The 26,205-nt window shown below is 33.2% G+C and overlaps 1 protein-coding gene across 3 annotated transcripts in view; it reads left to right on the top strand.

Moving 5' to 3' along the window:
- Positions 1-24,093, top strand: part of LOC111045476 — an 853,815-nt gene extending 829,722 nt beyond the window's left edge. For 2 of the 3 annotated variants that reach the window (XM_039441688.1, XM_039441687.1), the window contains 2 exons: positions 7,670-7,885; positions 20,676-24,093. In XM_039441688.1, the coding sequence (XP_039297622.1) occupies positions 7,670-7,885; positions 20,676-21,170 (711 nt within the window). In that variant the 3' untranslated portion in view covers positions 21,171-24,093. Of the gene's footprint in view, positions 1-7,669; positions 7,886-8,740; positions 8,831-20,675 lie in introns of all 3 variants that reach the window. The other variant, XM_039441689.1, reaches the window with a different exon arrangement.
- Positions 24,094-26,205: the final 2,112 nt, after the last annotated feature.

The raw sequence follows: 26,205 nt of genomic DNA, 5'->3' as shown, positions 1-26,205 counted from the left end.
ATCCTTGAATTCCCTTGAATATTTCCCCGGTGCCACCCATGCAAGTGATGACTTTTATTAATAGCTTCAATAAGATAGCACCAGTCATCTTCCAAGTCAATATTCCAGATATCTTTCCTGTTAATCACTTCCTCTAGCCGCCTCCGGTATTCAGCTCTTTTTGATGAGACCCATTTCAGCTCCGGTCTAATTGGCAATATGTTCTTGGATTGTCTTCCTGCTCCTTCAATTTTTATAGTTGCTTGTATAGGTTGATGGTCAGAAAATATAGCTGGGATGACTGAGAAAGCCGATAGACAGCTCAGCAGTTCCAAAGATACAGCACATACGTCAATCACAGAAGATCCTTGATGACCCAAGAATGTGAATTCACCATGTTTATCGCCCACCGAGCGTCCATTCAAAATAATCAGACCAAAGTTCTCAAACAATTCAAGCAGCATTTTCCCATTTCGGTTTAGGAGTAAATCCTTGGAATTTCTATGGAAGGTCTGCAGATAATGTGTACCTATAATCAGCTCCTCATCTAGTGTTTGCTCATTGCCTACCCTACCATTTACATCACCTATAAGCATAATATTCTTTCCTTCCAGTTGCTCAAATACCTCCTGGATTATGACGCATAATCCAATAATCCTCCTGTAATCACGCATGCATTGATTACAATTCAAATAAACTGGCGGCAATATATTAATCATAATACAAGATTCAATTTTCATTCTCACAATATAATTATTTTCGACTTTAACAAACTTTGGATGAATCGAACAATTATTTCCTCTTTTTATTCCATAAATTTCTCCTCCACTTGCTTTACCGTAGCATGTAGCTCTAATTGCAGGAATCCAAATCATTTCATATTGGGGAAACTTTTTTTCAACTAGAAGAAAGCTATTTTCATCTTCGATAAACGTCTCAAAGAGGAGGAAAATATCGTAATTCTGAAGAAAATTTGAGAAAGCTGCATCATTCACTTTATTCTGTATTCCAGCCACATTAAATGCAACTACATTCAGAGTTAGCTTGTCGTTCAGATTGATTTGTTCTGAACAACAGTTTTGTTGATAGGCTTTACTAATTATTTCTCTTGTCGCCCCCTGAGGAACGAAAAAACGAGCTGATATCTGATGCTTTCCCTTGCCTCAATTTTCCTTTTCCTGCGTTTTGCCCTTCAGCCTCTCTTCTGCGCTTTTTCAGATTTTCCTCCCGATCCTGCCTCTCCACGCCCTCGTGGTCTTCATCATCTCTTGACTGTTTCTTTTCTATATATCCACTCTCAACTTCTTTATACGTAATAAAACTTCCATCAATTTCGAGCCCTCCCCTCCTCACTCTCACATTCTTCTTTGAATCCCTAAGCTCACCTCCTACCTCCCTCAATATCTTCTGTCTCTGGCGAGACTGCCAATCCAAATCATGTGTCAGAAATATCTTGGAGCCTTTCAACTTTCTACATTCCTGCATAATACTATTCTTCTTGATTACAGATACTAGGGATAACATAACCGGACGCGCACCCTTATCTTTTTTCCTGCCAATCCTCCTCACCAAATTAATGTCACTCGCCTTTAGTTCAACCTTCAGAACTTTATTACAAATATCCAAAGTTTTCTCCATCAATTGTGTAGATTTTTCACCATCTGCCTCATCGACACCAAAGAATATAAGATTATTTTCTCTTCTCATATTCTCAATCAACGCACTCTGCTTTTGTAGCTCTCGTTTCAATTCTTTATTTTCTTTGCCCAGTTCCTCAATTTTAATATTCTGCTCAGCTATGATTGAAGGGATATTGAGCGCACTTATTTATTTCTTGATAATGTTCTCCGTACTAGTGTTGATTTCTGTTTTGAATTTTTCAAACATAGCTTCCATAGTTTTAATATCAACAGCCATTTTAACGTGGATGTTATTGTGATGCTATAAGTAAGCAAAACAATCTTTCAGTGTAAAAGACAAAAGATTTCCTTTATCAAATCCTATAGCATAATAGCTTCGTTCATCGAGAACAACGTTGTTCAGTTGAGAAAGAATAAAGGTATATACAATATTTACTGAACAGATAAGCCACGATGAGAAGACAGAATAATAGCAGAAAAAGCGTTCACAGATGCATTTAGAATTACTAATAACGATGGGAAGAGAGAAGCGAGAGAGAATTGATGAAGATGAAGGAATAGTATATTTCGCACCTAGGGCCGAAAATGAGATATTTGCGGCTCGAAATCGGTTTTTAAGTCGGAGGCCGTAGGACGAGGACTAGAAAAGATTGAGAGCCGGAAATACATTTTTGCCCATGGTGCGAACGCTATTTTTCGCCACACCAAAAAAAAACTTCCCAATATATAAGAAATTAAAAAATAAATAAAATTCAAACAGCCTATTTTGATAGTTTGAATCTTTGTTATGACAACTTTCACTGTCAATTAATTTCAATATTACTAATTAATAATTTACAATAGTGACAATATTTTTATACTATTAATATTTCGAATAATTGTTTGAATTTTTATAGCTCGCGCTTTGCGCCTGGTGCAATATCTCATGGATAGATGGATAAATAGAATTTTCATTACTATTTTGAAATAATGTGATTAAAAATTAATATAATTGCATATTTCACAGTTTTGTCTCAAAATATATCTAAAAAATTGATTGAAATTTAAATTACGGTAACTAATATAAAAAATAGCTAATAAAAGTCGAAATTCATTGACAAAAAAAAAATGTCACTGACCGAGGTTCGAACCTAGATCATGTTTGTAATTCACTGAACTTTTAGTTCTGATGTATTACGCCTTTACGCTCTCGGCCATTACATATCTTTGATTGAAGAGGCCTGTAAGTCAGGTAACGTATGTAGGCTACTATAATATAGTGTAGGCCTATAGGGGCAAACTTGAAGCCGGTTTGCCGGCATTTTCACAACAAAATATTGCTATGAAAATAGTTAAATCATAGAGAAAACATTCAAAGATTCAATCTTGAGTGGGCCTAATGTTTTCTCTATATGGTTTGATATTGAAGAAAAATTATCTAAAAGTTTTAATAATGAATTACGGAAAAATTACTAGGAATTTTTCAGTCAAGGCTGAGTTTCACCAGTAGGCTTACCTTAAACTTTAGATCTCTGCTGTATTTTCCTATTATTATTGTTGATTGTATTGCATTAAGAAGTGGAATTCGATAATAAAAAAGAAACAATTATTACTCTACCTCACTTTTAATATTGATACAATTATTGTACTTTGATTTCAAATTCGATTCTTCACTTTTAAAGACTTGCGATACTTACCTTTCTGACAATGGACAATGCAGCCAAAATTATATTGTTGAGGCTATGGAGATATCATCGTATTCTATTGTTTGATATCAAAAACACAATAATAAATATTAAATTATGAAACAGTAATTCATAAAATATATTATAGACATGATACCGCGATTCACGATACATAATTATATAGATTATTACAGTCGTTATGAGATTATCTCTATGATTTTTGTGAGATCGGACACGATCAGCTGTTATTCAAGGTCATTTTACAGCCCTAGGGCCGTAAAGTTTTACCGGCCTGGTCGGAAAACAATCACTTTCGGCCTCCATATGACGCACGTAAACCAGCTCATTACATCCAAGTGTGGCGAAAAAGAACTTTCTGACTCCGCTAGCTAAGAAACTCGAAAGAAATGATTGTCTAACTTAGATGAGATAAGCAGATCCAATTAGCAGCCCAGTAAATAGAATGAAACTGTTCATCAATTTAACCTTAAAAAAATCTTTAAAACTATAAATTCATATCAATATTCACCACTTTTCAAGGATCCAGTCGTTTCATCTGAGAGATCAAGTCTAGCTCTACACAATGCACTGTTCAAACTCACAAAAATGCTTTCAAAAACTCAGTGAAAACCGAAAAAACACGGAGCGTAACATGGCTCAACTTATCACGGCAGAATGCTCTGCCTAACCTCCAGTAACAAACAATGAGTACACTATAAAGAAAAATATTTCTTTCGACAAAAAATATATTTTCATATAGCTTTATCCCGATTCGAGCTGTAGAGCAATTATTCAGCATACTATACTAATTATTCTTTCAGTATAAAAATATGGGAAAATCTAAACAATAAGTAATCTACTGAACACAAAAAAAACACCATTAGGGATGTTAGTTTTTGCAATAGAAATTGAAAAAAAAATGCAACAAATTGAAGGATTTTTGGGTAGAACCTATCTTAATTGGGGAATGAAACGGTCAAGAGAGAAGAATACTCATCCTTCAACGTCGGTGGAATGGGAAACAATGACCGTCAACCAATGTCAATATTCAATTACAGGTTTGTTCTTGCCCCAATCCAAATAGTTTTAGAAAGCTGAGAAAATATTTTCACTACGTAATCCAAGCTCCAACACTCTGATCCATGAGATGAAACTAATCTCACATTGACTATTACAACTCGACATGAAAATATGTATTGTATAAAAAATATCAAAGTAGCACTATAAAAATTACTTTCATATACACAAATGTATAAAGTCATAAGTTTATCATTAATGAAGTACTTTCTGTTCACGTTCATGGTTTGCCATCATAATTTTTATTAACATAAAAAAACTAACATTACTCATTCATATACGTTTTAGTACTCACATAATATCCATAGTAATAAAATTTAACTATGACGTGAAAATTTTGTTTTGGAACAATCTGTATATCTCTGTAATGCCTGGAGGAACTTATCTTAAAGGGTACGTCTGTTTTAAAATAAATCCGAATTCGTCTAATTAAAACAGTCTACTGAAATTATGATACAAAAACGATACGTTAATCTGGCTGCCTAGCCTCACAAAATCAAATAAAAATTTAGATACATCAAAAAAAAATCTGGTGTGGTACACTCACACAACTTTCCTTGCTCATTGAACTGTAAGCCTCATTCTCAAACGAGAATAATTTAGGGGAATAACATATTGGCAGCAACATATTTGAAACTACGATCAGACTACTGTATATGTGTATATATAATTGTTTTCAGAATACTTTTTCCTTTGTTTAAATTGTGGAATTCGATGATATTTTTAAAAGTCGTCAAAACAGCTGTTCTACATATGAAATATCTTGACTATGACTGTGTTCTTTTTATAAACTGCTCTATACCTACCTACCTGATGCACGAGAAGGAGGTTACAAAGTCCATTTCTCAAGGATGGGGTGGACCCCCCATTAGTTTCCCAGGAAAAAGACTCATGCCAGTTGATAGAGCTGATAAAAAACTATACAGGGTATGAATTTGAAAAAAATCGTTAGAGCCGTTTTTTAGAAGAACATGTTTTTTTGTAACTGTCATTTTTCTCAAGAATATTACGGAGCTCCTACAATTTTCCCAGAAATGAGACTCATGTCAGTTGATAGGGCTTATGAATAGCCATCCATCCATGGTATAAATTTGAAGAAAATCGTTAGACCATTTTTTAGTCAATATCCTCCATTTTTCTCAAGAATATTACGGAGCTCCTGGAATTTTCCCAGAAATGAGACTCATGTCAGTTGATAGGGCTTATGAATAGCCATCCATCCATGGTATAAATTTGAAGAAAATCGTTAGACCATTTTTTAGTCAATATCCTCCATTTTTCTCAAGAATATTACGGAGCTCCTGGAATTTTCCCAGAAATGAGACTCATGCCAGTTGATAGGGCTTATTAATAGCTATCCATGGTATGAATTTGAAGAAAATCGTTAGAGCCGTTTTCGAGAAAAACGTGAAAAACATGGTTTTTCAGTAATTATCCGTCATTTTCTTTGCCATCTTGAATTGAATTTTATTGAATCTCTTATTGTCGGATCCTCTTAAGATTAAAATTTCAAGTCAATCGGTTAATTAGGAATGGAGTTATCGTGTTCACAGACATACACACACACACACACACACACACACACACACACACACACACACACACACACACACACACACCACACACACACACACAGACCAACACCCAAAAATTATGTTTTTTGGACTCAGGAGGCCTTGAAACGTACAGAAAACTTGAAATTAGGGTACCTTAAATTTTTTTGGAAAGCAATACTTTCCTTACCTATGGTAATAGGGCAAGGAAAGTAAAAAACCATACCGTTACTCTAAAAGTCTATTTGCCCCCCGTTATGTGTCAAGAATAATTTTGTCGAACCGCATATTGCCGATTTAGTGGACCACACGCCACAAAAAATAGGGTTTAACGAATCCCAAATTCCAACGAGAAGCGCACCAAAAACAAAGAAAAAAGGCACGGAAGGAATTTTGTTCTCTCCAGGCCTGGCTCTTTGTGGCCTACACCTGGAAAAGTAGACTACGGCAGAGAAGAATAAGAGTCAGACACTCTTGATGGGATGAGTGGAGGGAAACTCGCTTTCCCAGGCTGGGAAAGCCCACCTCGTCCATCGGTTGGAAAAATGGAAGCTTTTCGAAACCTATGCCAGACAGCCAGCGAAAAATACTAGGTGCTAATAAATATGACAGTTATATTTCTCTTTACTGTCCAACTATGATTTTTCTCCATATTTTACTAGTTCCAATTCAATATTTACTATCAATTATGCCCATTACATCTCTGATAATCTGATATGTGCTATGAAATCGTTATACTATTAACATAATTTATTGCGTGAAACTCACCATTTGATTGCAGAGTATGCTTTTTACCAAACGACGGGCTTATCCATTGCTTCGCGAATAGATTGTACATCAATAAAAACTGGTACACTGGTTTTCAATGTTCAGATATCTGTTGCATATTGGATGCTTTGCAGAAGCTCCATGTTGCATCAAAAGCTGAAGAGTACGGTATAGACTGTCTAATAATTGGAAATTATAATGTCGATGTACCTGTACAGACCACGGAAATCCCCAAATAAAATTTCAAGTAAGTAACGTAAATTCCTATGGCTTTTGTTGGTGGAGAGTCCCTTGCGGGGAGGTCCCACCGCCTAAATACATAATACTTCACTAAATACATCATAAGTTCATCGTGAGAATATTATATTCATAGATTTCATAATCCAGTGTTAATTTGGTTGATAAATAATAGTTTAACCTTCATAGAAGTAATTCATTCTAGTCTGAAAGAATGTTTTCGCCCCACTTGAATGTGATGAGCTGGTTTTTGTGCGTCATATGGAGGCCGAAAGTGATTGTTCTCTTTTGAATGAAAAAGACTGAGAAATTGTCAAAGAGAGATTGTTTTCTGACCAGGCCGGTAAAATTTTTACGGCCCTAGGGCTGTAAAAGCTAGCCGCATAGACGCTACCTGAGTCTGCTTGACGAGTTAATATCATATGATCATATTATAATGGTCTCATTGAGACAAAGCTAGCACCTGTGAACATGTTTTATTATATGATACTAAGTCATGTTAGCAGTCACATCGTGTCATGTCGCGTGGCGTCTCAATTTGCGACAAGGCTTAGATAAGGAGGTGCATCGGTGAATTCTATTTTCAGAAAAGTAATAGGGTAATAAAATAATTATGTGATTGAATAATACTTTCAATCAGTTGAAACTTTCGTGCTTGAAACTTTCCATTATGATGTACCTATTTTAAATACTTCATCTTCTAGATTAGTAGATTATTCTATATTTTCAGAGAACTTTTCGTTTTTTTCAGGATAATGTCCTTTGGGGTGGTATTCGCCCACGATCTCAATTCAATATCCAGCCCAATATACGCCCCCTCAGGGCTGAGATAGTTCGAGGGCCCGATCCAAGATATGCAACATCTCTGACTTTGCCTCGTCCAGCCAATCTACCACCAGGTCCAGTCCCTTACATTGCCCGCAGCTTCAGTATGCACCTATCAGAAGATGGCTGTGACTCTTCAAAAGTAATACATTATTTATTCTAGTCGATTTTTAATCATATATCAGTTTAGTTTTCATTACCGAAAATATTTTTCTTTAAATATGAAAGTTATTGTTTGTGCATGTACTGCAATGATTGTTGATGAGAAAATTCTTTTTCGTAAAATTGTAATAGACTTGATAATTTTCTTTCATAATGAATATGGCATTACCATCATAGTATCAGATAAAGCCAAAGCAATCCCAATACATAAACCACAAACACGCAACTTTCCTCCATGAAATTTCTCTATTTTGAATTTGAATGGTTTCTTCTTAGATTTTTCCCATTCTTTAAACACTATCCAGCTAATTTGAATGAGTAATAATAATCCTGATTAACAAACTTTTATGCTAATAACTCATATAAGTAAATAATCAATTCATTCTAATAGAATTTTTAAATAATTAGGCTACTAATTGGTTTGTTTCCATAATTATTCACTTCGATGAAAAATTATAAATTAGGCCCACTGCTGAATAATGGATGAAATTGATAGAAAGTTGTTTCCAATTTTTAAAAAAATTTAAATTCAATACTGAAAAAATATGAAGATCATGATCGTCATAAGATCCTCTAAGGCGAAATGTATTTGGAAATCATAAATCCTTTTTCAACAATCATTGACAAACACTGTGAGTATTCAACTTCAATTGCATTATTTTTTTTCATTTTATCCTCTAATAGATAATATATGTAGTCTATTTTCGAATAATAGAAAGAATCGAATACAAGGGATTTTATTTTCAAAGTTCTTAATCAGAACTATCTATTACAGCATGCAAACATAGTTCCGATTCCATGATAAGTTTTAATATAAGAATGATATTGTTGTCAGGAATTACATCAGCCATTTCCTCAAAGACTTGCTTGAGACAGCTCATGGAATCTTACTACAAGGCATGTTGGGTGCTGCCCAATTCACTAGGTAATTAAATGCTGTCAAATTAAATTTCAAATAATTTGCACTTTCTTTCACTTTTTCTTTTCTGCTTTAACTCTTGAAAATAACAAATCACATTTGACTTTCCCGATCACACAATGAATCCCGAGTTCACAGAATGAACAAATGATCAAATTCAAATTCAAATTGTTTTATTCATAAAATATTACATATTCACAAAATATAAAAGTGTTATAAATTACATGAATAAATTCTCCCTGCCTGGATGATTTGTCCGTGTGCAGGGAGGAGTCGCAAATTATCAGACAGAGGGCAAACACTAGCAATAATAAAATAAATTACAAACTATGAATAATAAATAAATTTGAAAGAATAATAAGAGAGTTTATTTTAATAATAAATTTTAAAACTAAAGATAGAAAAAAAAACAATAAATAAAATAAAAGTGTCAGCTCGACGGCGTTTAAAGGGCTGAGTTGGGAGTAATATAGCTTTATTAGCGTGGTACTGTGTGTAATATTTGAATGTTATTCTGTGTTCAGAACTAGAAATATTCATCTATATGGAGAATGTAGAAGAGCCTCCGCAGCATCTGAACCGATGCAGAGCAGCCACCCGGTCACTCTCCGCTTGTAGACGGCAACGCTAACCCCCTCAGTAGTTGAAATCTCGGCCGGTACATTACGGTAAAGCCAATGGGCTAAATGAAAACAGTTTCCAAGTTGAATTGAATTACTTAAACGGGGAAATTGAATATTTATATGCAATCTGTTTCTAGTGGGATAATAATGTTGAATTTCATTGAAGACAAAGTTACTTTTTTTATAAAGACAAGTAAATTTTTTATAAATAATTGTTTTATATTTAATACAGGGAATTCTTGGAAAAGTAAATGTGTTGGATATCTATGATTTTTGGCCAATAGTGTTTTAATAAGTGCTCTCTGTGAGACCGCGACAGGACGCAGGACACCCAAGGAGGCACCGCCCCACGCCAAGATGCCATACTCAAGCAATGTCTGCACATATGCATAGTAGACAGAACGACAGTGTCCAGGACTCAGGAACCTTCCCAGCTGTGCAAAAGCATAATTCATTTTACGCAACCTCTGCCTGAGGTACTGCACATGGGCCACCCAACTCAACTTGTGGTCGAATATTATGCCAAGATATTTGTGAGTTAAGACTTGTTCTATCTCAGGACAGTTACAGTCATTGGAGAATGGGTCACCACATGAATGCATCCTGAGCACCCTGGGCCCGGGGCTATTACGAAGGAATATAGGTAGACACTTGGATTTCGAAATATTAATTGACAACACATTGTTGTCAAACCAATTTTTTAGTTTAAGGAGATCAGAGGAAGCATTATTGAATGTTTCAGTCCATGTGCAGCCTGTAGACACAAGTGCCGTGTCATCGGCAAAGAGGAATAATTGACCATGTAGGTGCAACCTGGATATGTTATTGATGTAAATGAGGAAAAGTAGGGGGCCCAAGGTACTCCCCTGCACCACTCCATAATCAACTGCAATAGAATCACTGTCTGTGCCATTTAATGATATTCTCTGTGTTCTATCTTCAAAATAGCTTCTAAACCATCTTAAGGTGAGATTCTTGAAGCCAATTGCTTCAAGTTTTGCAAAAAGTATATTCCTATCTATTGAATCAAAGGCCTTGGCTAAATCCAGGAAAGAAATTAGAACTTGTTTATTGCTAGATTGTGTGGTAACATACTTGTTAATTTCAAAAAGAGCATCGGATGTGTTTTTAGAGGTTCTAAAGCCGTACTGATTGTTAGAAATGATATTGTTGTTGTCTAAGTAGTTATTGACTTGGATTTTCACGCATTTCTCAATTATTTTAGCTAGAGCAATCAGAAGGGAAATTGGCCGGAAGTTACTTATAATTGATTTCGAGCCAGATTTGTATATAGGTATAACTTTAGCCAATTTGCAAGACTCCGGAAAACTGCCAGAGGAAATACTGAGATTAATTATGTGTAAAAGCGGGATGAGCAGCCCATGCACATTATCCTTCAACAGCTGAGTCGGAATTGAATCCCAACCCGGCGCAGAACGCCCCCTCATGCTGCCCACCACAGTCAGCAATTCATGCTCAGCAACAGGACGAAGCTCAAACACGGCACCGGTAGCGTAGTCAGAGTCCCTCACCTCAGATGGACCAGAGGGTTGGATCACCGCAGCCAGACGCGCCCCCACAGAGGCAAAAAATCTATTGAAATCATTAGAAATTTCTTCCACCTTTGGGGGAGGAGCAGGGTTGCCGTCATTGAAAGCGTCAACCGGAAACTTATCTTTATGAGTGGGTTGACCAGAAATCTCATTAACAACTGACCAGAATTTTCGAGGGTCTCCTCCCGCTGTATCTATTTTATTTTTATAATAAGTGAATTTAGCTCGTTTTATAGTTGAGTGAAGGACATTTCTATACCGTATATATCTATTTTTTAGAGCCAGGTTGAAAGGTTGATTTTGTGACTGTTTTCTAAGTTTGTCTCTATTGCGGATTGAGTTAACCAAATTATAAGTGATCCATGGTTTTAGCCTCGAATTTTTTGCGTTATTAACAAATTTACTAATCCGTCTTAGAAAAAAATGGTCTAAGCAGCTATTACTGTCCGGTCTTGTAATGTTCTCTATGCACGGTATCAGATTTGCCTCACATAGCGTGTCCAAATAATCGTCACGTAATGGATAAGGATTAGGCTGTAGAAGATCGCAATTAATATCTCCACCAAATATACATAATTTGGAATGGCGAAATTCATTATCATAGTACGTAGAGAGACCCTCGATGAACTGTGGAAAGCTGGAATTAGGACTACGATAAACGGCCAACAGATCGAATTTAACCCCCTCCCAATTGAAATTAAGAGATAAGCTCGTGGCCACTCCACCCAGCAACAGCTGACTGCAAGTAACGGATAGGCTACTATCAATATAGACGACAATACCATCGCTACTATTTAAGTTATTATAGGATTTGATGGTGTAATTCTTCGGAGGTGTTTGTATCAATAGTTTACCGTATGCCTCTTCCCACACAGCACACTGATGTTTATAAAACGTTTAATAAACGTTATCTCTTAAACATTTGAAACGTTTAGACAACGTTGTATGTTGTTGGCCATAACGTTTTCTAAACGTTTATTCAACCTTTAGTTTGGTACTGACCTTTACGTTTAATAAACATTTATTTAAACGTTGTATTCAACATTTCGATAAACGTTATATCAACGTTTTGATAAACATTATAGTCAACTTTCAATAAATGTTATATCAACGTTTTGATAAACATTATATCAACGTTTTGATAAACATTATATCAACGTTTTGATAAACATTATATCAACGTTTTGATAAACATTACAGTCAACATTTCAATAAACGTTTTGATGAACATTATAATCAACCATTAGTTAAGCATTCGATTCTTTCCCAGGTAGCACAGAAACGTTGAAATAAAGTTAGAAACACGTAATACCTTAACGTTGAAAACACGAAGAAATGTCCGTCGTTTCCACATTATTTTCAACGTTGAATAATAGTTGAAAAAACATTGTGGTAACCATTATTTTCAACTATCAACAGACGTTGAATTAGCCATACTTTTTAACCGGTACCTTATTATGATAATATTTCTAAAATCATTTGGAAAGAGATGAAAATACGAAATCATATTTCCATTTATTTACATATGATTTCATGTAACAGAAATATTACCGTGCAATGCGGTACATTGGTAAGGTGAAATAAAAACACACAATAAAAACCATATTACTTCAATTTTGATCCACAAAAGTTATTATGATGAAAGTTGTTTAAAAAACTGAGATGGTTACAACCAAATTACCATGGTAATTTAATATACTCTGCCATTGTATAGCTAAAATCTCAAAAATATTTTATGTCTGTAAGAAACAGAACTTAAAACTATTATATATTATATTGAATGATGGAATACGAAATAAATATTTTTTCATTACCATGTTACAGAAAAACACTTTTATAAACTGCTTATCACACTACATCCAACCACTTTTTAATTTTAAAAGCTGAATATACAAAAGTTATGTATACATTCAAACAAAAATGTTGACTGTTATTGGAATACCAATAAAAATTGCAATAGATACAGTATTGACATTTTAAAAAATCTGGAGTGGCGCACTCACACAACTTTCCTTGCCGTTATGAAAAATGATAACCAGACGGTAGTGTTCACGCGCATCTCAAGTCTACTATTCAAAGATCTGAGCCAGCTGGTGACAGGACAATAACGCTGGAGACACATCATGATGTCTGCTATCTCTTCATAGTGAATGATAAATATAGAATCAACAGTTGCCAACAGTTTGCAAGTGAATAATCAAATTTTCTCGAATTTCGAGCTTATTTTCAATGTTATGAGAAAATGTTACTGAACATTAATTGTAGATTTTTATGCTCAATCTTTTCCACTTGAAAATTTTTGTTTAAATAATTGTATCTGAAGCCTGATAATTGAGAATCTGAAATCAAACTTTGCATAGATGAGGCGGAACTCCTGAAATTTTCACAGATATGGGACTTGTGGCTGTTGATAGAGCTCAACAATGTCTATTTTAGGTATAAATTTAATCAGAATCGTTAGAGACGTTCACGAGAAAATCGCGAAAACCCTGTTTTTGATAACATTTTTGCCATTTTGGTCGTCATCTTGAATTAAATTTGATAGAAATAGTTTGTGTTGGATCCTTATATTGTAAAGACCTTAAGTTCCAAATTTCAAGTCATTCCGTTAATTGGGAGATGAGATATCGTGTACACAGACACTCATACACACATACCAATACCCAAAACCACTTTTTTGGACTCAGGGAACTTTGAAACGTATAGAGAAATTCATAAATTGGGGTACCTTAATTTTTTTGGAAAGCAATACTTCCCTTACCTATGGTAATAGGGCAAGGAAAGTAAAAATTGGTTTTGTTTTAGTAGAAGCACTAGCTGTATAGTACATGAACTAAATGTAACAGAGAGGCTTATTTAGTATAGAATAAAGATACTATAATCACAATTTGGCCATTTGTTTGAGAAGGCTAAATTATGGTAAAAGTTTGGTGGATTTGAAAATGCTAGCCAGCAATCAAAATGCTGAGAGAACAAATGGCCACAGTGTTATTATACAGTATCTCTGTAGTGTGAAATAAAGAAAGTGAATATTAAATGCATGAAAAGTCTGTTTATTGTAAAATTATTACAAAAAAGATTATGGATGTTTGAGATTCTCTAAAAATTTACTTATTGGCACTTGGCCTAGTTACATGTGATTGGGTGCTGGATCATTTCTCCGTTTTTCTCGACCTCCATCATGGTCTTTGGAAAATCAAAACCAATTTTGGATTATTATATGGATTTCTTCATTTGGGGCACTGGAAGTAGACTTGATGTTCCACACTGCACCTGAAAACAAAAATTTATAACCCACTGTGAAAAGCAATAATATTTAAATTGGAAACTGCCATGTAATTTATATATATTTTTCTAGAAGAAAAATTTAGTGGGATTGAAGTTAGTAGAGATGTGATTTAGATGAGTTTGAGATGGGATATTATATATGAATATATATACAGTTTGAGTCATATGTATTGGGAACCCTTCAATAACTTGGAGACTATTGTGGATATTACTGTAACTTTCAGGATACTCTATACTCATTTAGTATCATTTAGTAGTACTCATTTAGTAGTTATACTCTATACTCTATTCATTTTGTATGAAAGTATCATAGAGCATTTCTATTGATGTCATCTTTCTTGTTTTAAAGAGGTCTTTAAAATGATGTATCACACAATGGGTGTTTACATTTAAAATATTTATGATACAATCCCTAAGTCATCCCCTTACGAGGGGTTGGGATTCAGTTATATGTCAAAAGGTAGAATAACATTGTAAATCCTGAAATTTACAAAAAAGGGTGTTCACTGGGAACCACATGGTTTTAAAAAGCCACAAATTTTCAAATTTTGAACAAAAACTTTATTTTTTCACACAATGTGTTCTACAAACATGAAACTTGTAATTTTCTCAAAGTTTGTAGAGCACATTATTATTATTTTATTTTATTATTATTATTTTCATTTCATTTCATTTCATTTCATTTCATTTCATTTCATTTTTTTCACATTGTGTGAAAAATAAAGTTTTTGATCAAAATTTAAAATTTGTGGCTTTTTTAAAACCATGCGGTTCCAGTAAACACCATTTTTATATCTAAAACTACAACATTCTCCAACTTATTGAAGGGCTCCCATACATATGACTCACTCTGTATAATAAATATACCTACTCATGCTAAGAACTTGATCTGTGTAAAAAAGTTGGGGAAGATTGTGGGAACAAGTCAACTCATTGAAGATTCTAGTGAAGAAAAATAAATCAATTTCAAATTACATAGAATAACACTGATATAGTCTACTACTAAGGCCCGTTTACACAGTATAAGTTTAAGCTAAAGTTCAAACCTTTTTTTTAGTTTAAAATAAATTTCTGTTTTTAGAGTATCATTTTGAACTGCCTACCTAACCTAGTCTATAAATCAAGAATTCACAGATCTTTGAATTAGGTACTAAACTCAGTGATGTGAGTAACTCAAGATGGATTTTAGTTATTCTTTTCTAATTAGCAATAAAAGTGTGTACTGCATTATAATTTTAGAATTTTCTTGTCAGAAATTGAATAAGAATACAGTAACATATGTGCCCACTTTGAAAACAACCAACAACCAACTAGGCAGGTTTTTGGTAACTTATTAGCCCAAGTTAGGCTGGTTTAGTAAAGTTTAGCTTGAAAGTTTGTGGATGATGACTACTAATCAAAGCATAGTCTATTTTTGAGAATGAAATATAGGCCTATTAAATTTATTTATTTATTCATAGATGGCTTTCATTGGCAGAGAGATCCTTTTGGATGTTCTGCCTTGCCATATTACCCATTGTCATTTCCTATCAACACTCAAGTTTATAGGTTATATATTAGGTTCTTCATGTTTTCAATATATTAAATAAGATGATATATTATGAAAGATGGTAATATAATACGGCTTATTTTTTCAACTTTTTAAATAAATAATAGAGACTATACCACAAGGTAACGTTTTCAGCATAGGTTAATTTTATGCTTGCCTAACACAATCACAGAAAACTATAAATAAGGTAACAATCTGAATTTCATGTATCATATACATGAATACATAATATAATAAATAATTTGTAAATGTTTAACTTACCTTTCAATCATTCAATGGATATAGATAACAAAAATTACAAGACGATCACACCACATCCACGATTCCACTCACAGCTTTAAAAATGCGAGGTTACCATTGGTCGTTGGTATTTTCTTTGAGTTGAGCAGTTTCATTGCGCATGCTTGAATACAATTTTGCGCGATATTTGGATATTGGAGAATAAATTCATAGATTCCGTGTTTTTAGGATAATTGACATAATATTAAGCATAATTAAGTGAAGCCACATGAGTGGCTTGTGATTGACACTTGAAATATTGTTGGAATCAATATGGGCTAATAAGAGTGGTTATCATATTTCGAATTGAAAACTTGAAAAAATGATTTCAAAGTCTTGGTGTGTTATTTTATAAATGGCATTCTTTCAAGCATAAACTGGAATCCAATTTGAAAAAATGATATAACTTATTCAATTTTGGTTAGAATTATTTGAGATTCTAGGACAATGTTGATAATATAAACAGAAATGTTTTTTGATTTTTTTAAAAAATTTTTATCATTAATTACAAATTACGGTACCTATTTAAAATTTTAAATGTCAGTAGCCCGTCAACGGCACGTTTGACGGGATTTTTGACCAAAAAAGTGCTGGAAATTCACTTCTACAGACGAATTAGTCATAAAAGACTGCTTTTTCGAACATTTTTGGGAAACTTGAAAATCAGTCAAATTTATATCTAAGTCCCTATCTGGATTAAAATTAGCGCAAAAGGTCTATTATATAATCAACAGTGTGTTGTAGACGATTTTCTCAAGAGACAAAAAGTGTTTGAAATTCAATTCTGCATCCGAATTATTGATCAGAAATACATTTTTTTTTACTTTTTTGGGAAACTTAAACATTTGGCAAATTTATTCAAAGTCCTTCTGGATTTAGCGCAAAAGGTCAATTATATCGTAAACAGTGCGTTGTAGACGATTTTCGAAAAATACAAAAAGTGTTTGAATTGCAATTCTGAACCCGAATTGATCAACAAAAAGCCTGAAGTGAACTTTTTTGGAAAACTTACAAAAATTTCAGTCTTAATTGGTGCAAAACATTATTTTTATCTCGATAACGGTGTGTTGGAGACGATTTTTGAAGAAGATAGAAAGGGGTTGGAATTCAATTCCACTTGAGAATTGTTGGTTAGAAAGCCTAAATTGAGACATTTTTAGGGATTAAGTTACAAAGGTGAGGGGTGGAGGAGACACCTTCTGAAAAAAATGTTTGATTTTCACTTAGTGTGTTGACTGGGTAGGTACTGTAAAAATTCCATACTGTACCAACCATTCTAATGTTTCTTTTAGTAAACATTTCTAACATTTATCAAACGTTATTTTCATAACGTTTATCAGCATTATACATTCTAGACGTTTATTAAACGTTTATAGAGTAAACGTTTATTTTAGTAAACTTTTCTAACTTTTCAACGTTTATTAAACGTTGTTTTCATAACATTTATCGGATTTATACATTTTAAACATTTATTAAACGTTTTTTAAACTTTTTGTGCTGTGTGGGTTGTTTGGATATAGATTTAAACAGAGATTCTAAAAAAATATTGTACATTCACTATAGAAACTGAATTCAGAAACGAATGATTTATAGAAAAAAATATATCATACGCATATAACTGCCTTCTATTACAAACAATCTACGGCAGTAATGTATATGTTTTTCATCATGTATTATGATGATTGTTGTGAATGATGATCACGGTATTGATGTGATCAATTTTAAATGGCTGCATCATAATTTATAAATTATGTTTTGAAGATTGGAAATTTGAATAGTTTCGCATAGCTTTTAGTTGATTAGGTCATATTCATGCATTTTATTTTTTGTTATAGATCGCTTCATACATTCTGTATGAGACGAAAAGCGCGCAGTATGAATACCTCCACTATTAATAAGCTTTAGACAATAATAATTATCATATCATCTGGTGGTCATAATCCACCTAAAGCATAACCCATCTCTCATCATCAGTTTCATTATCCACGCACCAGCCTAGAGATCATGTTGTTGTTAACCTCAGAAAAAAAGTATATAGTTATTTTCTATTAGATAAACTGAAATGCTTAATATGGAATAATGAATGCACCGCAGTGTGATCAGAGTGAATCGACTCTAGTAGAAAGACCTTATTCACTATATACAAATTGACGCTGCAGTGGAAATCAAATAGTGAATAATGTACAAGTTATTGGTTTGAATATTATATTTCTGATAAATAATAATACTTTTTTCAAATTATTTACTTTTTGTAGTGTTGAAAATAGCATTGTTGTAGATGTTCATTTTGAATTTATTATGAAAGACTTGAAGATTCATGATGTCTTGAGCTCTTATTCATGACCAGTAGTAACTCGCTTCGCTCACCTGCATTTTTCATTTGACAGACATACAGACCAACGATTATTTCAAATGGAAAAATGCAATTCTCAAATGAATTTGTATGTACAGTTTCAATAAAAAACAATTTGAACGTTTTATATCGAAAACTGCATTTTCTACGTCTTAGTCCGGGCGCAAATGTCATTCCGTGGTCATTCATGGGTAACAGCCGTGGAAGATGTCTCAATTTCTTCGTTAGATCTAGCATAATAAGGATCGTGATGATGATAAGTCGAAATCACAGGCAATCACCTCGAAAACAAGAAGACCGCCAAAATTCTTAGGGTTTTGCTATATCGCTTTTATTTCAATAACCATTTTTTTTAAAGAAATTTTAATAATCTTTCTCTACAAATATTCATGTATAAAATTTCCCTCTAAAACGCATATTTTATTAGTTATAACCTTCAAATGCCCAAAAAACCGTTTTTTGAAACTTTTTTCAAATGTCTTTCCATTATAATTTTTTTTTGTGCAAGGAATAGAGAGAAATTTCAAATCTATGAAATTTAGATAGTTTCTTCAGCTTTAAAACGATATATCGATATACGTCAACAAATGTGTTCTCTAGCGCCCTCCAAAGAAAACCCTGCATGATTTCTATCTGGTGTGTTTTTCCATACACATGAGGTAACAAGCTAGAACTATAAAATCGATTTTTCATGACTACTTCAATATAGAGACTTGTAAATGGCATCAATCTCTTTGTTACAACAATCCGAATATTGATGATGGAAAGAACAAAAAATTCAACATCATCAAAATACTCAAGATGACGGTCATTATTGACATAAATTTTCATATCGCTTGCTTTCTAGTTATTGTGAGAGATCGATCGAATTGATTTTACCACCAAAGTCTTTAGAATAAACCAATATTCGTAATATTCAACAAAATCGTCTCATTTGGACCACTTTTTTCATGATTAATTTAACTTTGAAAACTTGAAACATATACATTTTCCCGGGACAATATTTCACTTTCCATTCTGTATATGTATTCGGAGTAGACTCATGACTCCTTGAAGGTACAGACTTGTAAATTGTATAAATCTCTTTTTAATGATGTGTAGAAAGAGAATATTCATGATGGCGATTACAACAATTTTGTCATCATGAAAAAAAGAAGATAGCGGCAAAAATATGTCGATTTTCATTAATTCATCCGTAGGCTAATTCTATTAATGTTGAGGATATCGAATCAATTCAGCCATCTGGGGGCTTCAAAATAATCATACTATACAATATTCGAAAGAATCATTTCATTCCAACAACATACTATGTTTAATATAACTTCAAACTCTTAAAATCTTATTATTTAAATTCTTATTTTTTTCTCGCTTCACTCGCCTATATTTTTCATTTGAGCTTTCTTCCTTTTGTCGAAAAGTCAATAGAGACTTTCAGACGCTAGGGAACGCTTGGAAAAAGTTGTAAAAGCATATATCTTTGGCCTTATTTTGAAGTTCCCTTATGAACGTATTTCGTCCAGTAGTTTTTTTAGTTCTGTTGAATATGAATGAATGAGTGAGAAAGTGAGTGAGTGAATATATATATATATATATATATATAATATATATATATATATATATATATAAAAGAGAAATGGCACTGATTCATTCACTCACTCACTCACTTTCTCACTCATTCATTCATATTCAACAGAACTAAAAAAACTACTGGACCAAATACGTTCATAAGGGAACTTCAAAATAAGTATATATAATATATAATATATATATATATATATTGTCTTTATGATTCTAGTCTATTCAATCCTCATATCATATCATTCATATACCATCATCATTTATTCATTTATTTATGAAAAAAAAAACATGGAAGCATACAGGATTCTTCTCAAAAATTGCTTCCATAACATATTTCACTTTTTTCCATAATCATAAGAAAGAAATCAACTTAAACGGCTTAATTCAGATATTTCCATATTTCCTTTCTTATTTCATTGCTCTAAATTATGCAATTGAAGGCTTCTCCTGTCTTATAATATTTATGTATGTACTGTTATTTTATTCATGACACGTGGAGCAAATGAATTAACGAATTATAGGATATTATTATATATATATTATATTATATATATTATATTATATTATATTATATTATCATATCCTATATATTATTGTATTAGGATATATATTATCGAATTATTTACAGGAAGGAGAAGATACATCGTGGAAGTATGAGCCTCGAAATCAACCGGCCCTCACCAACCCTCTTGACCTAGGCTATGGCACTGCAGAACATTCTCCAGAGAGTCCTCATGAAAGACACCGTCAAGTCGACAGAACATCAGAGACTCGTTTGAGTGTCTCAACTCCTGATCGACTTTGTGGTTCACTTCCTAAAATATCAATAATTGCACGCAGCGATGGAGAGATGATATTACCTGACACTAGTGGATCTCAGAGCCACACACAAGCTAATCATTCTTATTCATACTCACCACAATGGGAAAACAGCTGGGAAAAGAGTGATACGTCTGTTTCACCTATGTCGTCAGTCACTGACTCATTCTCTCCTATCAATACACCCTCAAAATCCCCGGTTCATGGATTCAGACTGCCTTTGGTAAGAGCCACTTCACACAAACTTTTGGCAGAAAGAGCTCACAAATTTCCTTATTCAGCCCGTTCTGAAGAGCTTTTGTAAGATTACAGGATAATGAGTATGCGCTGGTAAAATTTTACCTCCCAGGAATGCATTCATATAACTAATGAAATAGATTAGATATGATTTTAAATTTATCAATTTGTACATCAAGACCAAGCAGTGTATTTTACCTTTTTATTCCAAAATTTCATATCATGTTTATTTCTTACTTTTATTCATATTGTTTAATGTACAATTTGTACATTCATTAATTTCACATGAGATACTTCAGTGATCAGTATAGATACTCATAAAACTGAAACAGATCAGTTTTATGAGAACTGATAGTTCCGAAATAAACTTACAGTAGTGTACTCCAAAATTATTCTCCATTTTTACTGATAAAACACGGATAAGAACCTGTTCGGGTATTGGATAACAAGAAATAACTTTCAAGTGGAGAGAAAGTTATTCTTCATTTCAAGAATATAACGTTTGTTTTAGCAGTACGGTACGAAACCAATTAGTTTCTTATATGGTTGCCATGAATCTGGTATTCATTGTTTTTATACCATCGACATAATCGCAGGTGGAATTCTATTTTTCTACTATAATGAAGATTCAGTTCAGAACAAGTGGACAACGATCCGCTTCCAGTTTCATTTGAAGCATAACTTGAATGGAATCTTGATAATCTATATAAATGAATCGACATTGTAGCAATATTTATATAATTATTATTTTCTGATTCATTGTTTTAAATGAACTTCCATATATTATTTCGAGTCCAAATGAGATTTATTCTTCACTTAAGATTCTTCCTTCTTTAATTATTACTGAAACTAGTAATAGTTAATAGTTATAGTTTCTCATTATTTGCCTCAGATACACCTCAATTTTATAAAAATAAAATTTCAGCCTTTGGAAGAGGGGGGGGGATTTGGATAATATTTGAAAAATATTATCATCAAAATACATGAAGACTGAATATGAATGTGAAATCATGTGAGGGAAGAAAAGGGTTTTTTCATCCGAGAGTATTTGTGAGCAAAAGCACGTTGTGTTGACTATAAGAATGATCAGGATAGCCAGTGACAGACAGATGTAATGTAATTCTTAAATGCATGTCGAACGAATGTATATCGTACTTTTTTCTGGAATTCAGCATGATTCCACTTTGTGAATCAGTTATAGGTTTAGTAGCAAAAAATCACTCAAACATTATCTAAGAGATTTGAACAGTGATTGATGAATGTGTTGGAAAGGACATCATAATATTCTGTATGCTTTTGTCTATTCTTCCATCTGTCTCTCTCACTCACCCTTCATCAATTCATCCCATTTATTTTTTACGCAATTTTCATCCTGTTGTCACAAAACAGTCTTTATCACAAATAGTTTTTCCATGAATTTGATATGTGTTTTATTCCAACAAGTAGAGGTGTAAAAAATACTGAATACGGTACCCCATGAACAATGAACTTGTGAGTATCAAAATTGATATTCTGGGCTGTATTTGATTTGAAATTGAAGTATTCAACGATTAAAATAGAAATTCACTATTTTCAGTACTTGTCAATACATATCATAACTCATCACTTAAACACTAGACACGCACCACCTACCTACTGTCAGTCTCAGAAAGACTATTTTTGTGTCCTCTTCAATATAAATGTGCCCGGATTACAAGGAAATTTGTTAAATGTAATTAAACTATTGTTTGTGATATCGTTCTCAAGATGTGCCATAGCCTATATTGTACATAATGAAAGCTACATGACTTGTCAACATCACAAACATCCCGTATGTTCTGCAAATACCGTACAGAAGCCGTCACTCATATTATATATTGTATGTTGTACTAGTTTGCTTTACCATTCTGCTCATATAATATAATAATGTAAGAGAAAATATTCATGTTTGTATTATAATAATCTATTAACTGTAAGTACTGTATGGATCAGAACTCTTATCAAATCTACTCTATACTAGATACTTGAGACAACCTGAGAGTCTGAGTGATGGTTCAAGCTCACTATAGATTGAAAATGTCGATTGCTAGTTATTGTATGTATTATTGAAAATAATGAAGACTGTATAGATCAGTTATTTTTGTAATATATTTTGTTGTGAATGATTATAACAAAATTTGAAAGGAACTAGATCATGGTGATGAAATTCAAGGTGCTTATGATATGAAAGATATGGTACGACAATGCATTGCTGTTTAGTATTATTAATTTGATCAATGAACCTTCTTCTTCATGGGGGGAAATTATTTGAAGAATGCATGACGAATCCAATCAATAAGTGTTAACTGTTAATAAAAATTTAATGTAATTATCTTCTCTTACCACAAGAGATTCAATGTTGTAGAATATTACAGGTGAATGTAAATAATCATCAGTTCACAAGCAATCATTCAGTTTTTCAAGAAGCTGCTTACAAGTTCATGTTATGATGTAAATGTGGCCACAATCACGAACACTCATCAGTATTACACATATTCATTCATGGCACATTTCAGTCTCATCGTATGGATAGATAAGGTTAATCATCAGCTGTAGGCTACGTATATAGACTTCAGAATAACAGCTTCTTTTGATCAGTTTTCTATTATTTTAATCTGTTGTTCTCCCTTTTATTAATTCCATTACATTTAATGACTTTTTCATGGTTATACATAAATGTTATTCCCACATTTAAAAACATTCATTAACAATAAATTTTCACATTTTTTATAATGTTTATCGTGATTAGAATATTCCAAGTATTTCATGGAAATGGGGAATATTATTAGCTTAATTTATGCTATATAGAATTCTCCGTACAGGCCTAATGTAAGATCAATAAAGTTTGTATTATCATTTTGTTATATATTTTTTAAACCCATTAAAATGTATTGAATCACGCTCATTCTTCTCTCGATTATGTTCTATATCTTCTGAATAATATGTAGATCATCACCATCATTCAATTCAGATAGTAAAGAAAACTCTTCTACTTACATTATGTATATATATATATATATTATATATATATATAATATATATATATATATATTATATATATATATATTACATTTGAGTGTTTCGCGGATGGATATATTATATGTAAAAGAATTAACCGGGTACATCCGTTTGTTTTGACTTACTTGAGTCTGACGTTTCGTCGCCATCGCAGACGACATCTTCTGAGGGTGGCGTCGAAATCCACACTGAGTCCTAGGTATTCTTTCGGGGTCGAAGAGCATACCTTCTACCCCCTCCTTCCACTTGCTTGTGCTGGCGCTGTTGGGTGAGTGAAATTCCAGGAATGTTGTCTTGTTTTGGTGACAATGGTGCTGTAGCGGGTTTCATTGTACCAGGTACTGGGCGTTTGGTATTCAAAATTAACTTCCATAAGGGAGACACGTTGAGGCTGTCGTCTCTTTTATTTAGAGAGCCTTGCTTTTCGATTTCCAACGCCTCTCTCACAATCCTGACTTGAAAATTTCGAATGCTGGCTATTTGTTTGGAATTCACGAAATTTATTGAATGACCAGTATTTTTCACATGGTTATATAGGGCTGAGGTTGATTGTTGATTTTTTATGCTTAATTTATGTTCATCTATTCTAGCAGAGATTCTCCAAACAAATAGGAGAATCTCTGCTAGAATAGATGAACATAAATTAAGCATAAAAAATCAACAATCAACCTCAGCCCTATATAACCATGTGAAAAATACTGGTCATTCAATAAATTTCGTGAATTCCAAACAAATAGCCAGCATTCGAAATTTTCAAGTCAGGATTGTGAGAGAGGCGTTGGAAATCGAAAAGCAAGGCTCTCTAAATAAAAGAGACGACAGCCTCAACGTGTCTCCCTTATGGAAGTTAATTTTGAATACCAAACGCCCAGTACCTGGTACAATGAAACCCGCTACAGCACCATTGTCACCAAAACAAGACAACATTCCTGGAATTTCACTCACCCAACAGCGCCAGCACAAGCAAGTGGAAGGAGGGGGTAGAAGGTATGCTCTTCGACCCCGAAAGAATACCTAGGACTCAGTGTGGATTTCGACGCCACCCTCAGAAGATGTCGTCTGCGATGGCGACGAAACGTCAGACTCAAGTAAGTCAAAACAAACGGATGTACCCGGTTAATTCTTTTACATATAATATATATATATATATATATATATATATATATATATATATATATATATATTCTGGGTTTGTCTGTTGTAGCGCTGTTCTAATAGACACATTACCGTATGTAGAAAGTTTCATGCGGCTATACTGCTGAATACTTTTCACATCTATATTTTAAGAATTACTCTCAATAAGTTTATGTTCAGCCGGTATCGATGCTTATTATAATATGTGTCGCGGAATCGTATTAGTGAATTATACTGTGTAGTGTATTTCCAAATTATAACATTGATGTTATTGTTAAGAAACATTTGTGTAAACTGTGCATACTGGTTTTCTTGAACAATGTATTTTCATAAACAGATATGTGTACTGATCCTCTGTTAGAATGTAGATACTTAAAAATCTTCCCTCAGATTTATTATGGATGTTGAATGTATTGACGTTTAAATTAAGATCCCCTCGTACGCTGTACGCTGTATACTATGAATGGAAAATATTATTTTGGTGTTAATCAAAGAGAAGCCATTGTATCTCTCAAGTAGTGCAGTGTTTAGGGTTCAATGTCAACAAGTTTCAATTGATGATTGCTTATCCCACACTCTTATTACTAATATATTGATATGGATATCGCAGAAATGTTTAAAAAGGTGTCTGAAATGAATATTTGGCTGATTAACATGTTTTTATGTATAGTTGTGTCACATCCGCTTGAAGTGTGAGAGTATTCATAATTAAAAAGATCTCTTCATTCTTCAATGTAGTCAAATGAGAAAACAATTAATATTTTTGAATATTGTATCCTCTCCTAAGAGGAAATAATCAACAAGCCCGAAATTTTCTGTGAATTTTGATTTTCATTAAATGTATTATCAAGATTTGCTGTTCTGAGAAGAAATATGTACCTAATTCAGGACTACCGGCAATTAGTTTCAAAGAAGACAATTCAATTCAACGA

This window comes from Nilaparvata lugens, chromosome X (genome assembly GCF_014356525.2).
Source record: "Nilaparvata lugens isolate BPH chromosome X, ASM1435652v1, whole genome shotgun sequence".
In the NCBI taxonomy this organism is placed as follows: Eukaryota; Metazoa; Arthropoda; class Insecta; order Hemiptera; family Delphacidae; genus Nilaparvata; species Nilaparvata lugens.
This window is presented reverse-complemented; position numbering and strand designations above follow the sequence as displayed.